This window comes from Papaver somniferum, chromosome 1, assembly GCF_003573695.1.
Source record: "Papaver somniferum cultivar HN1 chromosome 1, ASM357369v1, whole genome shotgun sequence".
In the NCBI taxonomy this organism is placed as follows: Eukaryota; Viridiplantae; Streptophyta; class Magnoliopsida; order Ranunculales; family Papaveraceae; genus Papaver; species Papaver somniferum.
In genome coordinates, this window is record NC_039358.1 from 115,235,508 (window position 1) to 115,249,042 (window position 13,535).

General features: G+C 41.4%; 1 protein-coding gene across 1 annotated transcript; it reads left to right on the forward strand.

Moving 5' to 3' along the window:
* The first annotated feature begins 367 nt into the window (after positions 1-367).
* On the forward strand, positions 368-1,087 carry LOC113349540. The gene has a single exon (XM_026593516.1). It carries the CDS (start codon positions 368-370, stop codon positions 1,085-1,087), a length of 720 nt encoding a protein of 239 aa, XP_026449301.1.
* Positions 1,088-13,535: the final 12,448 nt, after the last annotated feature.

The following is a 13,535-nucleotide window of genomic DNA, read 5'->3' on the forward strand; positions in this document are numbered from 1 at the left end:
TCTTCCAATCCCTGACACATCATGAAATGACATCTCATTGGACTTCATTGACGGTTTGCCTATGTCTTATCGAAAAAATGTCATCCTAGTAGTCGTAGATCGCCTAACCAAGTATAGCCATTTGATTCCACTCAGCCATTCTTTCACTGCCATAACAGTTGCCAAAGAATTTCTATCCAATATTTTTAAACTACATGGTTTACCTAACACTATTGTCAGTGATAGAGATAAAATTTTCATCAATCAGTTTTGGCAGGCTCTGTTTAAATCATTAGGTACTACCTTAAAACTGAGTTTAGCTTACCATCCTTAAACTGATGGTCAAACTGAAAGGACAAATGCCTGTGTAGAGCAGTATTTAAGATGTATGACAGGTTCACAACCTAAGCAGTTGGTTCAATGGCTGGCTTTAGCAGAATATTGGTTTAACACCAATTATCATACAAGCCTTAAAATGTTTCCATTTCAGGCACTTTATGGGTACCAACCTCCTCACTTAGTATTTCCAATTCCAACTCCTACTTCTGTGGAAACTGTTGAAGATTACTTACAGAAAAGGGATCTTATGCTACAACTACTCAAACATGATCTTTCTAAAGCTCAGAAAAGGATGAAGTTCTTCGCAGATCAGAAACGATCAGACATGGAATTTGCAGTAGGTGACATGGTGTTTCTGAAGCTTCAACCATACATACAGACTCCAGTTGTTATTCGGAAGAACTTCAAGCTTTCTTCTAAATATTTTGGGTCATTTGAGATTCTTCAACGCATTGGTGTTGTTGCTTACAAGTTAAAGTTGCTAGTGGGTTCTCGCATTCATCCTATATTTCATGTTTCACATCTCAAGAAGAAGATTGGTCTTACTGCAACAACCTTGCCTCAACTTCCACTTGTTGATCACAATGGACATTTTGTCATTGAACCAGAAGCTCTCTTACAACGCAGACTTACACTCCGTAGTGGCTTGTCCATACCTCAAGTCTTGATTCAGTGTTCTAACTCCCCTCCTGAAGATGCAACATGGGAGGACACAACACATATACAAGCTCAGTTCTCAAATTTCATCCTTGAGGACAAGGATGCTTAAATGGGGGAGGCAATTTCATGTACTTAATCAGAGTATTGGGCCTGTGTAATGGGCTGCAGAGACTAATATTAATTCGTAGGCTTTAATTACTGTTGGGCTTGTGTATTTGAATAAGAATAAGGTTAGAATATTTCCTAGAGTTCTGAGAAAGATTGATGTAATCCTGGCAGTTGATTAAGTCAACCAGGAGTGGGTGATTAAATACCCAATGATTGTGTAAGAATGAAACTCAATGAATGAAAACCCTATTTTCCTTTGGAAGATAAACTAAGCTCAGATTTCAGAGAGAAGGTAGCTTGCTGCCAAGTAACTCATTCTTTCCTTGTACTGAAATCAGTACATAGTGGAGGAAGTAGGCTAGAAGTGATGTGATTGGTCAAGGAAACAGATGGGTGGCCGGTCATCATAACAACACGCTATTTGCTGATCTTGTGAGAGTTTAGGCTAGTTAATGGAGCCGTCCAAGTCGTTTGGTCGTGATCAATTTGCGACTGACTTGGGCAGCCAGATCCATTTTCTTAAGAATTTGAATGTATCGACCAGCCTACTTACATTAGCAATATAAAATGGAGCTTGTAGCGTAGAAGCGATATGATTGGTCGATATGGAAGAGGAGCGCGCGAGGGCTAACATATAGCAAGGTCGGTCGGGCATGCATGCATTAGTTTTCGATATTATTTGATTGACTAACGGTTGTTGAAACTTTGATTGCACCTAGTTTTTTATTCTTGAGAATCTTCTCTTCGGATATAAGATTCACTCATACTAGATCAAAGTATCAACATGATCTTTATAAATGTTGTTAGATCTAAAGACATCTTGTGTTAATCCATTGTTAACAGACTTCGTTCTGTGTTTGATTGATCACAAGAGGATTCAAGTGTCGTTGTGCAGGTATTTGAAGGATTAGTTTTCGTATCTTGTGGATTTAATGCAGAAACCTTGATCGGCTGTGATCCAACTAGAATCAGTTTATCTTTGATAGATCTGATTGATTAGTTGCGTGAGATCACATTCTCTATAGTTTCTGTTTGAGATCTATATTGATTGAGTGTGAATATATACTTGACTATTTCAGTAGTAATTGGATAGATTATCTAACCATACAAAGGAGTTTATTAGATTAAACATAAGAGCCTTTTTCAACAACTCATCTTATCATGTAGCAAGATTGATTAGAGTGGTTACCAAACAGATTCTTTCGTTGTTGTTTGGAATACGATCCAAAGGACTTGTTATTCACATGCGTGACTCTAGAAGTCGAAATTGCAGGGATACTGAGGGAACTAAGTAGCTAGGGGTAGTCTACTTGGTCTCAACTATACGAAGTTGGTATTAGATTTTGTATAACGGCTTAATTCTGAGAGTATTCAAAACTGGACAAGGTCTCGGGATTTTTCTGCATTTGCATTTTCTCGTTAACAAAATCTTGTCGTGCCATTTACTTTACTTTTCCGCATTATAATTTTTTTATTATAATTAAAGTAAATTTCACTTATACGTTAACTCCGTAATACTTGATATTAATCTTATAGAGTTTCGGTTATTTCTGAACCTATTATCAAGTACACACTTTGTTGTCGTATCGTCTCGATCTTGTATTCATACACAATCACACAAATGATCTTGTTATTGTATTTTCTCGATCTCGTATCCATAGACGAACACACGAAGTGTGAACCATAGACGATCACATTCGGTAGAGGACTTTATTGGTTAAAATAAAAATATTGTGGTGTATTTGGCACCCTCGTCTTTTCAAATTTAATATTCTTATATATAGACCAGCACCCTAGAGTGAAGAGATTTGTTAATATCTTGAAAATGCAAGGTGGTTGATATTACTAGGTTGTTCTTCGGGAATATAAGACCGGTGTATCAATTGGTTCATTTTCACTTTGATTTATCAAAAGACGGAACAAAAACTCGTAGTTATTTATGTGGGAGACAGATTTATCTATTCAATAGACTTTTCTGTGTGAGATAGATTTGTTTATCAAGTCTTCGACTTTGGGTCGTATCAAATCTTAGTTGTGGGTGAGATCAACTAAGGGAATCAAGTGCGTAGAGTCCTGCTGGGATTCAGAGGCGTAAGGAACACGACTATACATTAATGAGTGTGAGATTGGTTAAGGCTCAACTAGGTGTAGAGTATGTAGCGGCTTAATACAGCGGTGTTCAAATCTGGACTAGGTCTCGGGGTTTTTCTGTATTTGTGGTTTCCTCGTTAACAAAACTTCTGGTGTATGTGTTATTCCTTTTCCGCACTATATTTTCTATATAATTGAAATATCACAGACATGTGCGTAGATCAATCAATTGGTAAATCCAACCTTTCGTTGTTGATTGAAATTGATTGACACTTGAACATTGGTCTTTGGTACTGTTCAAGTTGTTTCTCATAATAATCAGGCTCGGGGGTTTCTATCTGTTTGATTTGCTGAATACATTGAGAAACAAAGATATAACTCTTGGATATGTTTTCCTTGATTGAATCTGAATGTCTAGTTGATTCTCTAGGAATTATATTGGAGTTAGTCCATACAGATTGCCTTTGTTAGTCCCCCGCCTTTTCAATTGGTATCATAGCAGTCAAACACGTTTAAGACCTCATAAGTATGTGTTTGTAGCAATCTGACTCTATGGACAGAAACGTTATCTCTATAAACGTACCACCAGTCTTCGATGGATCGAATTACTTATGGTGGAAAATTTCTAAGCGTGCATTTTTTTAAGCACATGATTTTCAATCATGGGTTCCTGTAGTTAATGGCTATAATCCTCCGGTTGTTACAGAAGGCGATGTAACTGTTCCAAAGGATACTGGTGCATATGATCCTACCGAGATTCTCGCCGCAAAGAAAAGTTCTGACGGATTAGATGCTATCATCCATGCCATTACCCAGATCTTCAGCACCATGTGACTACGTGCACTAAGTCTAAAGATGCTTGGGATATCTTACAAATTGTATTCGAAGGAAATCCCACTGGGAAAGAAGCTAGGCTTCAAAACCTAAATTCTGATTGGGAAAACCTTTGTATGGATAATGAAGATTCATTTAATGAGTTTAATCACAAAGTGTCTGCTTTTGCGTTGGGTAAGACTATTCCTGAAGAGGACATTGTGATGAAAATTCTCAGATTGTTTCCAGCTAGATACGATTCTAATAAACATTCCATCGTTGAAGGAAATAACATTGATACACTTTCCAGGAACTCACTCATTAGAAAGTTAAGTGTTCTTGATCATGATCAGAACACATCCAGAACATCCGCGTTCAATGTTGTGACCAGCACAAGCATTTCACCTAGCTTGTCTTGGGCTGATGAATGTTGTTCAAATCATATTGATCCTGACAGGTCATCGATTTTACAAAAGATCAAGGATATTGTGAGAAGAAGCAAAATATCTGAGGAACATATCTTTCTCTCTGATGCTTCAGATGATTCAATACAAGGAAAATCAATTCATCTGGTCAATCCGCATACTTCCGAAGTTTGCATAGAAATTTCAGCTTTCACAACAGAAACTTTAACTAACTCAAATTTTGATTCAGAATGCGAGTCTGTCACTGAGATTCTTGAATTCTTGGATAAAAATGAAGAAATTCACCAAGAAAATCTTCAACTAAAAATGAGGTTGAAGAAACTTGAATTATCATTTCAGGCGAAAAGTCTTGAGATTGACTGGCTTAATGATGAATTCACCAGAACCCTATCCTTAAAAGAAAAAGAGAGTAATACTCTTAAGTGTGACCTACAAAGGTTATCTAGAAGTTCTGACAAGATTTCAGCAATGTTATTTGGTGAAAAGTCTTTTGGAAACACAAATGGTTTGGGGTTCAAAAGCAAGACTGTAAGCACAAATACTTCCTTCGTTCCGGTCGGTTTTGGAATAATTGGTGTTGAAAGATGTGATAAACAAGAGTCAATTCTGCAAAATGAATATCCATCTTTGAAGTGTTTGTTTTGTGGAAATGAAAATTATGTTTAAAGAAAGTGTTGGATGTAGGATCAGAATCTTGCAACGATAATGTCTCAGCGAAATTACCAACTACACAACACAACAGCGTCGCAGAACAATTTCAGAAATTATACGATAAACGACGTCAGCTAGAATCCCGAGAAAGATGTGATAGTTCTGCGAAAATTATAAAGCTTGAGAAATTAACATTTGTAAGGTTGCGAGAATGTCGCAAACCATACCCGAAAATAAAGGACAGATTAGCTGTCATCCACTATGTATTTCCCTATAAATAGTCGTTCAAGTTGTAAAGAAAAGGGAGAGATCTTTTTGAGTAAGAAACAAGTAAATAGGAGAGAGAAAGTCTAGAGCAGAGGTCATTCTTGATTCCTTTATCTTTTCTTGTAAGAACATTCAAAGATTGATCAATAAAATTAAGAGTGTAAATCTAAAAATGAGTTGAGTAATAATGAAATCATATGAGGGGTGTAGTGTAGGATTTCCTGCAACTACATTGGAAATTCAAGAGGAACAACAAACGAATTACCAAAATTCATAATGACATGCAAAAGATGAATCTGGTTTTGAATAACCAACAGGGAACTCCGAAAGATAAGAAGAAGTCTAAGAGAACCAGCATCATACGAGGTAAGAAGTCTATTTATGGAATAAACCTTGACAAGTCACCATGTAACACAAGATGTGAGAATTCTTCTCACTCCATCACTATCTAATTATAGTGATGCTTGCATCCTCATTATTAACTAGAGAATATGAGGACTGCATCAAGGTTGCTCAAGTCTTGTATAGTTGTTAATTTCTTATCTTTGGCAGTTTAAGATTATTTAAGTTAAGATTTGCAATTGAATATTTTCTTATCAAAAATAGATAATGGATCGTGAACCGTGAAGACTTTTTCAAAGTTTTGTTTAGGGTTTACTTATGTGTACTCTATTTATATTTATTTGTGATCAAAATTCCCTTCACTCCTTTCTCTTTGGAAGATACAGTATCATGGCTCTTGTAACTAGAGATACACAAAAAGGCATGCAGTGGAGGCAGTTAATGTGTATCTTTGTGAAGGAATCCATTCCTCAAGGAAGAAAAAGTAGAAATCTACAAATGATGAAAAAGGTTCTTCCTCTATATTTTTTTTTTGTCTATTTGTCTAGATGATAATAACTTTAGGGCTATGGAGAAGGATTTCATCAGCAAAAGAAATGATTTAAAATATCAAATCATGTTCTCTTTGGAAAAGATAACTCACTATTAACAAATGTTATCTCTGAAAAAGAACACCTTATGTGAACTGAAAAGAGAACTTAGTGAGTTAATTGATATTTCTGAAGATCTAGAGGAATTGAATGATCCCATAATCAATGGGTTCTTCAATAATGAGTAGGAATTCTCAGTAGATGCCCTGAGAAAGCTCTACAATGTCTAGGAAACTTCTTATGAGAATTTATTCTTATGTTTAAGAAGGATATCTAGGATTTGAAATAGCACATATGTGATTACACATAGCTATTGCCAACGATTTTTATCTTGCAATGTTTTTAGATTTATTTATTTGAATTCTAAGTTATTTGGAAGATGATTTTGCAGTATCAATCTTTATTGGTTTCATATATTTCAAATAATGTTATGGGATATGTGTGTTTACGTCCGTGAACTATGATTTTCCTATATATGTATGTTTGTCTGGTAAAATTACTTGTACCCCAAACAAAAATTTGATGATGATTTAATCAAAGATCGATTCGCTGCTTTAATCTCCAATTGAACAATATAAGGGGGGTACCTACAAAAAACACTCCGATGCTAAAGTTAGACAGAGTTTTTCACATGAGATTTTGTGTAGAAGATTGCTTACCTTTGTGGGTTATGAACCCCTGGGGAATAAATATTCGCGAGGAAAACAAGTGTGGGCTAAAATATCAGTGAGCCAATGGCTCAACTCGGCCAGAACTCGGTGAGCCGACTCAGTCCAAACAGGTGGTGGAAAATATCCGCCAGCTTACACGAGCGGGGTGCAAATATCCCGGGGCTACGCAGCTAAGTTACTCTGCAATGTCCTGAATCGGGACTACGGGATTAAGCTACGCCGCAAAGCGCTGAATCGGGACTATTCAATTAAGCCGCGTCGTAATACACTGAATCATCACCAACTGGCCGCCGGTAATAACCGCCGACAATGGTCGCCGGCTACTGCTGTCGTTAACTCCGTGACGGAATATTCCTATCTGACGGAATATGTTGTTGCCGTTAGTTAGCCACGTGGAACTATGCCACTGTTTATGGGTGAAAACTATTTCTGCCGGTTTTGGTAATTTGGGGTGTGTGGATGAGAAATGAATCTAAAACCTAAACAAATGCACTCCACGAGAGTGCTTGTGATTCGAGAAATCAATCTGTACAACTCTGGCCTAAACCAAGAAATGGCCGTTCCAGACTTGTTTCGGTCACAAAGTGAAGGAGATGGGTTTGATCTTAGGTAGGGAAGCGAAGAAGGTATTGAGATTGTGAAGGTGTTGGCTATTTTATGACTTGTATCAGAAAGCTGAACTGGCTTGCAGAATGTAAGCTATCAGTTCTGGTGTTTGGATACGTTGTATCAACACTTGGTTTCTGTCTTGTGTTGTTTTGAAATAGGGAGGAGAACCTATTTATACAAGTCATTGATCCTTACCCACGTCTCTCACGGGAAGTGGAGAAAGTGTAGTGATGGAGTAGTGGAGTTGCGTGTGTTAGTGTCACACGATTAGTCTTGCCCAGTTCTCCCATCATCACTAACCGTCCATGTCTTCCTGACACGTTCTTGTGATGGCGCGTTGTGTTTTGCACGTTGTAAACCGCCAGACCAATACCCCAGTATGTGTCCCCCAGTTTGTGACATGATTAATATCTCGAGTGTGTGGATCGTGGGACCCACAAAAGGTAGCATGTGATGCTAGATTAAATAACTAAGTTATTTAGGAAGTCGATATTTGTGAAATATCGGTGTATTCTATGCAGGTAATGCATCGAATATAATCAGCATGTATGAAGCATCGCAGTTTTAGGGTTTAACGGAGTAAGTCACGATTAAGCGTCTTAAAATAGATGCATGTCTAGCCATCTTCGAGTGATCGTTTGGAGGCTGTACAGGTAAGTCCTGACTTGTCCGATCACTTTGTGTGGAAGAGTGGTGGACGGTGATCGTGGTGATGCCTCACTGGTTTCCTAACTCCTGTCTTAGGTTGTCTGTCCAAGCTGGTGAAGTTGGACGGACGAGATGGATTGCGACCCACATCTGCGACCGTTGGATTAGGGTTTAGGAGGTGCTCAAACACCAACCTTTAGCTTGGTCGAATCCAAGCATGGGAGACATATTTGGCAGGGCCGATCGAACATGCGTGTAGACGGCATGCTGATGTAGGCGCCTATACCTCACTGTCTCATGAAGGTGCAATCTAGACCACTGAATTTGTCAAGCAAAGAGGAATGGCTGAGATTGATTTGCGACAGAAATCTCATGCCGCAAAGGCCGCGCGTCATTAATACTTCGGGCTCGCGTTTCGAGATGACCAAGCCTGGTCGGTCTCGGCCGATGAGTCAGGCGTGCAGACGGCGGACTGGTGTATACGTTTGTACCTTATTGTCTCATAGAAACATGATCTAAGACACTCAATTTGTTCGGCGAAGTTGAGTGGTCGAGATTGGTTCGCAAATCGGAAGTGTGGCCACGCCTAGTTTGGGCGTGCGAATCGAGGCAACCAGCCATGGTATGCCTTGGACGATCAGGTGTGGAGATAGGTGGTCCCACAGTGATCGTGTTGATACTCACCGTACCTACTTAGTCTATTCCTGGACCCTCCATTCGAGCAGGAGAAAATGGACGCTCGTGATCGATTTGCGACACAAAACCCTAATTAGGGTTTTTGGCCGGCCGCGTGTTAGCTAGTTTGGATAACCGAAAATACGTGTTATATACCTCATCTGGAGAGGTCGATTGTGTGGGGCACTTATTAGGACGGTGCTGAGTGCGGTGGTATGTGTCCGACCATCTCAGGGTTAATCTAAGCCATCCAACCATGCTGGTGAAATTGGATTGCCGTGATCAATTTTTGGTTTTTAGTGGACTTTTCTGCGACCCTCGATTCTCCACGCTGACCCAACTTCGGACAATAGTATATTGCAATCTGGTCAGGTTAGGGAAGAGTCGGTCATGCAGGTAGGAAGAAGGTCCGCCGGTGTACAGGACAAGATTTGCCTAACCGGTCATGGGATAATCTACGCCGTCCAACCATGCTGGTGAAGTTGGACGGTTATGATGAATTTGAGACTGTCGTAGGCGGTCTTGTGCGCACGAGCTTTTCAAAGCTGCTCCACACAAGTCTGGATATCCCATTCTGGGCTGGCGTTTGGTGATTATTTTGTCAGGCGTGACTTTGCACCTATGTGACCGACTTGCGTGGTCGTGATTATTTCCAAGACTGACGTAGACAGTCCAGATGCTCGATTGGGTTAGTATAACACTTCGAGAATTGCAGCCTGTACGGGTATTTCGTATATGCTCATTATTAACGCTTGGAGATTCGTGTTGCTCTGCTAAGAGCAACACTCCGTCGTCATGCCGCACCAATAATGAGAGTGGAGCAGTACAGAAAATACAAGGCTGGTCATGCATTAATTGATAGTGCTATAAGTTTATAGTGAGGAAGTATTCACCATTTTATCAGTGGCTTTATCCTTTGCAGGATGTTAGCGCATAATTTCGGCCTTTACAATTTTAGCCTTTAATGAAAATCCACCATCAACACTAGGTAAATTAGTAAAGTGAATAAGTATTCATCGCTTATCAGTGGATTTATCCTTTACAGGATGTCAGTGCATAAATTTGGTTTTACAATTTTAGCCCTGAACTAAAATCCACCATCAACATTAAGTCCCCTGCCTAGCACATAATGGTTACACTATTTTGGGGTAGGCATTAGATGGTAACATATACAGATAAAACTTATGAGACAAAGTTAGATGTTACCAGGAGAGACGGGTCGTTCTGTCCTCGGAGCGTGTCACGTTCAAGAGGAGTCTAGGCGAGAGTTCCCCTAGCATGATGTCAGTCTTGTCTGCTTTGATCGACCTTGCTATGCCTGCTTATGTCGAGAGCCTGCTTCGTGCTTGGTCCGCTCGAATGTGGGGCTTCTATGGCTGCTTCGTTCGTGGGAGTACGCCAGGTGTGACGACGACCTTGGTGGGACCGGTTTCCTCCTTCGGGTATTCGAGCCAAGAAGGGAATAGAACTTGTATGCTCCTCTTCCCATAGAAAACCGTTCATGTAACCCTTGACGGATGTGGACCCCACCATGTATATGCTTCGACCAAACGTCATCCTGTTGCACCTGTTTGATAGGCATGTGGGTCCGCCTACTTTTCTCAACCGTGGGACTCATCATGCGCCTGCTTGATCGAACGTGGGCTTGTTGTGCCTGCTTCGGTTAAACGTGGGTCCACTCTGTGCCTTCTTTGGTCGAATATGGGACCCGATGTAAGCATGCTTTCTTCGAACATGGGCAAATGTGCATGCTTCAATCAAACACGGGTCCACCGTGTACATGCTTCAAACGTCGGCCCTGTGCTTCGACTGAAAACCGGCCCTGCTGTGTGCGCCTATTTCATTTGAATACCAACCTTATGACCTTGATCAACACCGGCTTCGTGGACTCGACCAACACCGGCCTTGTTTGCTGACGTGGCCCAATACCAGCCTTGTGACCTTGATCGGACTTGACCAATACCGGCTTGACGTGACCCAATACAAGCCTACTTGCGCGTCGTGATATCAGTCTTGCTTGCGTGACGGGATATTAGCTTTGCGATCTCGACCAATACCAGCTTCGCGGACTTGAGCAACACCGGCCTTGTTTGCTGACGTGTCCCAATACCAACCTTGCGTGCTTTGCCCGTACGGTTTATGTGCTTGCTCGAGTGTCATCCTTGCTGCTTCGACCAAACACCGACTCAACTAGCTTGACCAAACACCGGCCTAATACCAGCCTTTCTTGGTTTCCCCGTACGGTTTATGTGCTTGTTCGAGTGTCATCCTTGCTACCTCGACCAAACACCGACCCAGCTAGCTTGACCAAACACCGGCCTTGCTGCCTGCTCGAACGTGGGACCCACTGCGTGTTTGCTTTGCTCAAAAATGAACTTTGTGTGCTCAAATATGAATGTGGGTCCTGCAGAGAGAGTTAAAGCAGCTTCTGGAGTGAACGTGGAGGCGGCTCCTGGAGATAGCATTGAAGCAGGATTCTGAAGCGAACGTGGGTCCTGAAGAGAGCGTTGAGGTGGCTCCTGAATAGACCATTGAAGCATCTTCTGCTGGAGGGAGCGTTAAAGTGGCTTCCTCTTCAGTTTGATTTACCCTTGCGAATTCCATGTTTCTTGATTGACCATATCTCTCGTGTTGAAGAAGTCCTTGACTGACGGTGAAGGAACTTCATGCTGAGCTTCAGTCCCCAAGCGTGGTTTACATGGTTTGTATAGTCGGTGGATTTATCATAAAGATATCGCCATCTTGCCTCCGTAGCTCTATTACTTCTCCATGGGAAAATAAAATATGCATAAGTTCAGATTACCTATGTTTGTAGTAGTTGCTGATGTGGTGAAGCTCGGGCACTGATATCAACAAACGACCAACGGTTCTTAGCTGAGTTCAGGGCTAAAATTGTAAAACCAAATTTATGCACTGACATCCTTTAAAGGATAAATACACTGATAAGTGATGACTATTTCTTCACTTTGCTAATTTACCTATTGTTGATGGTGGATTTTCATCAAAGGCTAAAATTGTAAAGGCCGAAATTATGCGCTAACATCCTGCAAAGGATAAAGTCACTGATAAAATGGTGAATACTTCCTCACTATAAACTTATAGCATTATCAATTAATGCATGACCAGCCTTGTATTTTCTGTACTGCTCCACTCTCATTATTGGTACGGCATGACGACTGAGTGTTGCTCTTAGCAGAGCAACACGAATCTCCAAGCGTTAATAATGAAGCATATACGAAATACCCGTACAGGCTTTGATTCTCGGAATGTTATACTAACCCGATCGAGCATCTAGACTGTCTACGTCAGTCTTGGAAATAATCACGATCACGCAAGTCGGCCACATAGGTGCAAAGTCACACCTGACAAAATAATCACCAAACGCCAGCCCAGAATGGGATATCCAGACTAGTGTGGAGCAGCTTTGAAAATCTCGTGCGCACAAGACCGCCTATGGTAGTCTCAAATTTATAATAACCGTCCAACTTCACCAACATGGTTGGATGGCGTAGATTATCCCATGACTGGTTAGGCAAAGCTTGTCTTGTACACCGGCGGACCTTCTTCCTACCTGCATGACCGACTCTTCCCTAACCTGACCAGATTGCAATATACGATTGTCCGAAGTTGGGTCAGCGTGGAGAATTGAGGGTCGCATAAAAGTCCACTAAAAACCTAAAATTGATCACGACCATCCAACTTTACCAGCATGGTTGGATGGCTTAGATTAACCCTGAGATGGTCGGACACATACCACTGCACTCAGCACCGGCCTAATAAGTGCCCCACACAATCGGCTTTTCCAGATGAGGTATATAACACGTATTTTCGGTTAGCCAAACTAGCTAACACGCGGCCGGCCAAAAACCCTAATTAGGGTTTTGTGTCGCAAATCGATCACGAGCGTCCATTTTCTCCTGCTCGAATGGAGGGTCCAGGAATAGACTAAGCAAGTCCGGTGAGTATCAACACGATCACTATGGGCCCACCTATCTCCACACCTGATCGTCCAAGGCATACCATGGCTGGTTGCCTCGATTCGCACGCCCAAACTAGGCGTGGTCACACTTCCCAATTGCGAACCAATCTCGACCACTCAACTTCGCCGGACAAATTGAGTGGCTTAGATCACGTTTCTATGGGACAATAAGGTATAGACGTGTAGACCAGCCCGCCATCTGCACGCCTGACTGATCGGCCAAGACCGACCAGGCTTGGTCATCTCGAAATGCGTGCCTGAAATAGGCATGACGCGCGGCCTTTACGGCATGATATTTCTGTCGTAAAATAATCTCATCCATTCCTCTTTGCCTCATAAATTCAGTGGTGTAGATTGCACCTTCATGAGACAGTGAGGTATAGGCGCCTACACCAGCATGCCGTCTACACGCATGCCCGATCGGCCTGCCAAATATGTCTCCCATGCTTGGATTCGACCAAGCTAAAGGTTGGTGTTTGAGCACCTCATAAACCCTAATCCAACGATCGCAGATGTGGGTCGCAATCCATCTCGTCCGTCCAACTTCACCAGCTTGGACGGACAACCTAAGACAGGAGTTAGGCGACCAGTGAGGCATCACCATGATCACCATCCACCACTCTTCCATACAAAGTGATCGGCCAAGTCATCACTTACCTGTACAGCCTCCAAACGATCACTCGAAGAT

Coding starts and splice junctions, on each gene's coding strand:
- LOC113349540 (XM_026593516.1), top strand. CDS start 368: ATGACAGGTTCACAACCTAAGCAGTTGGTTCAATGGCTGGCTTTAGCA.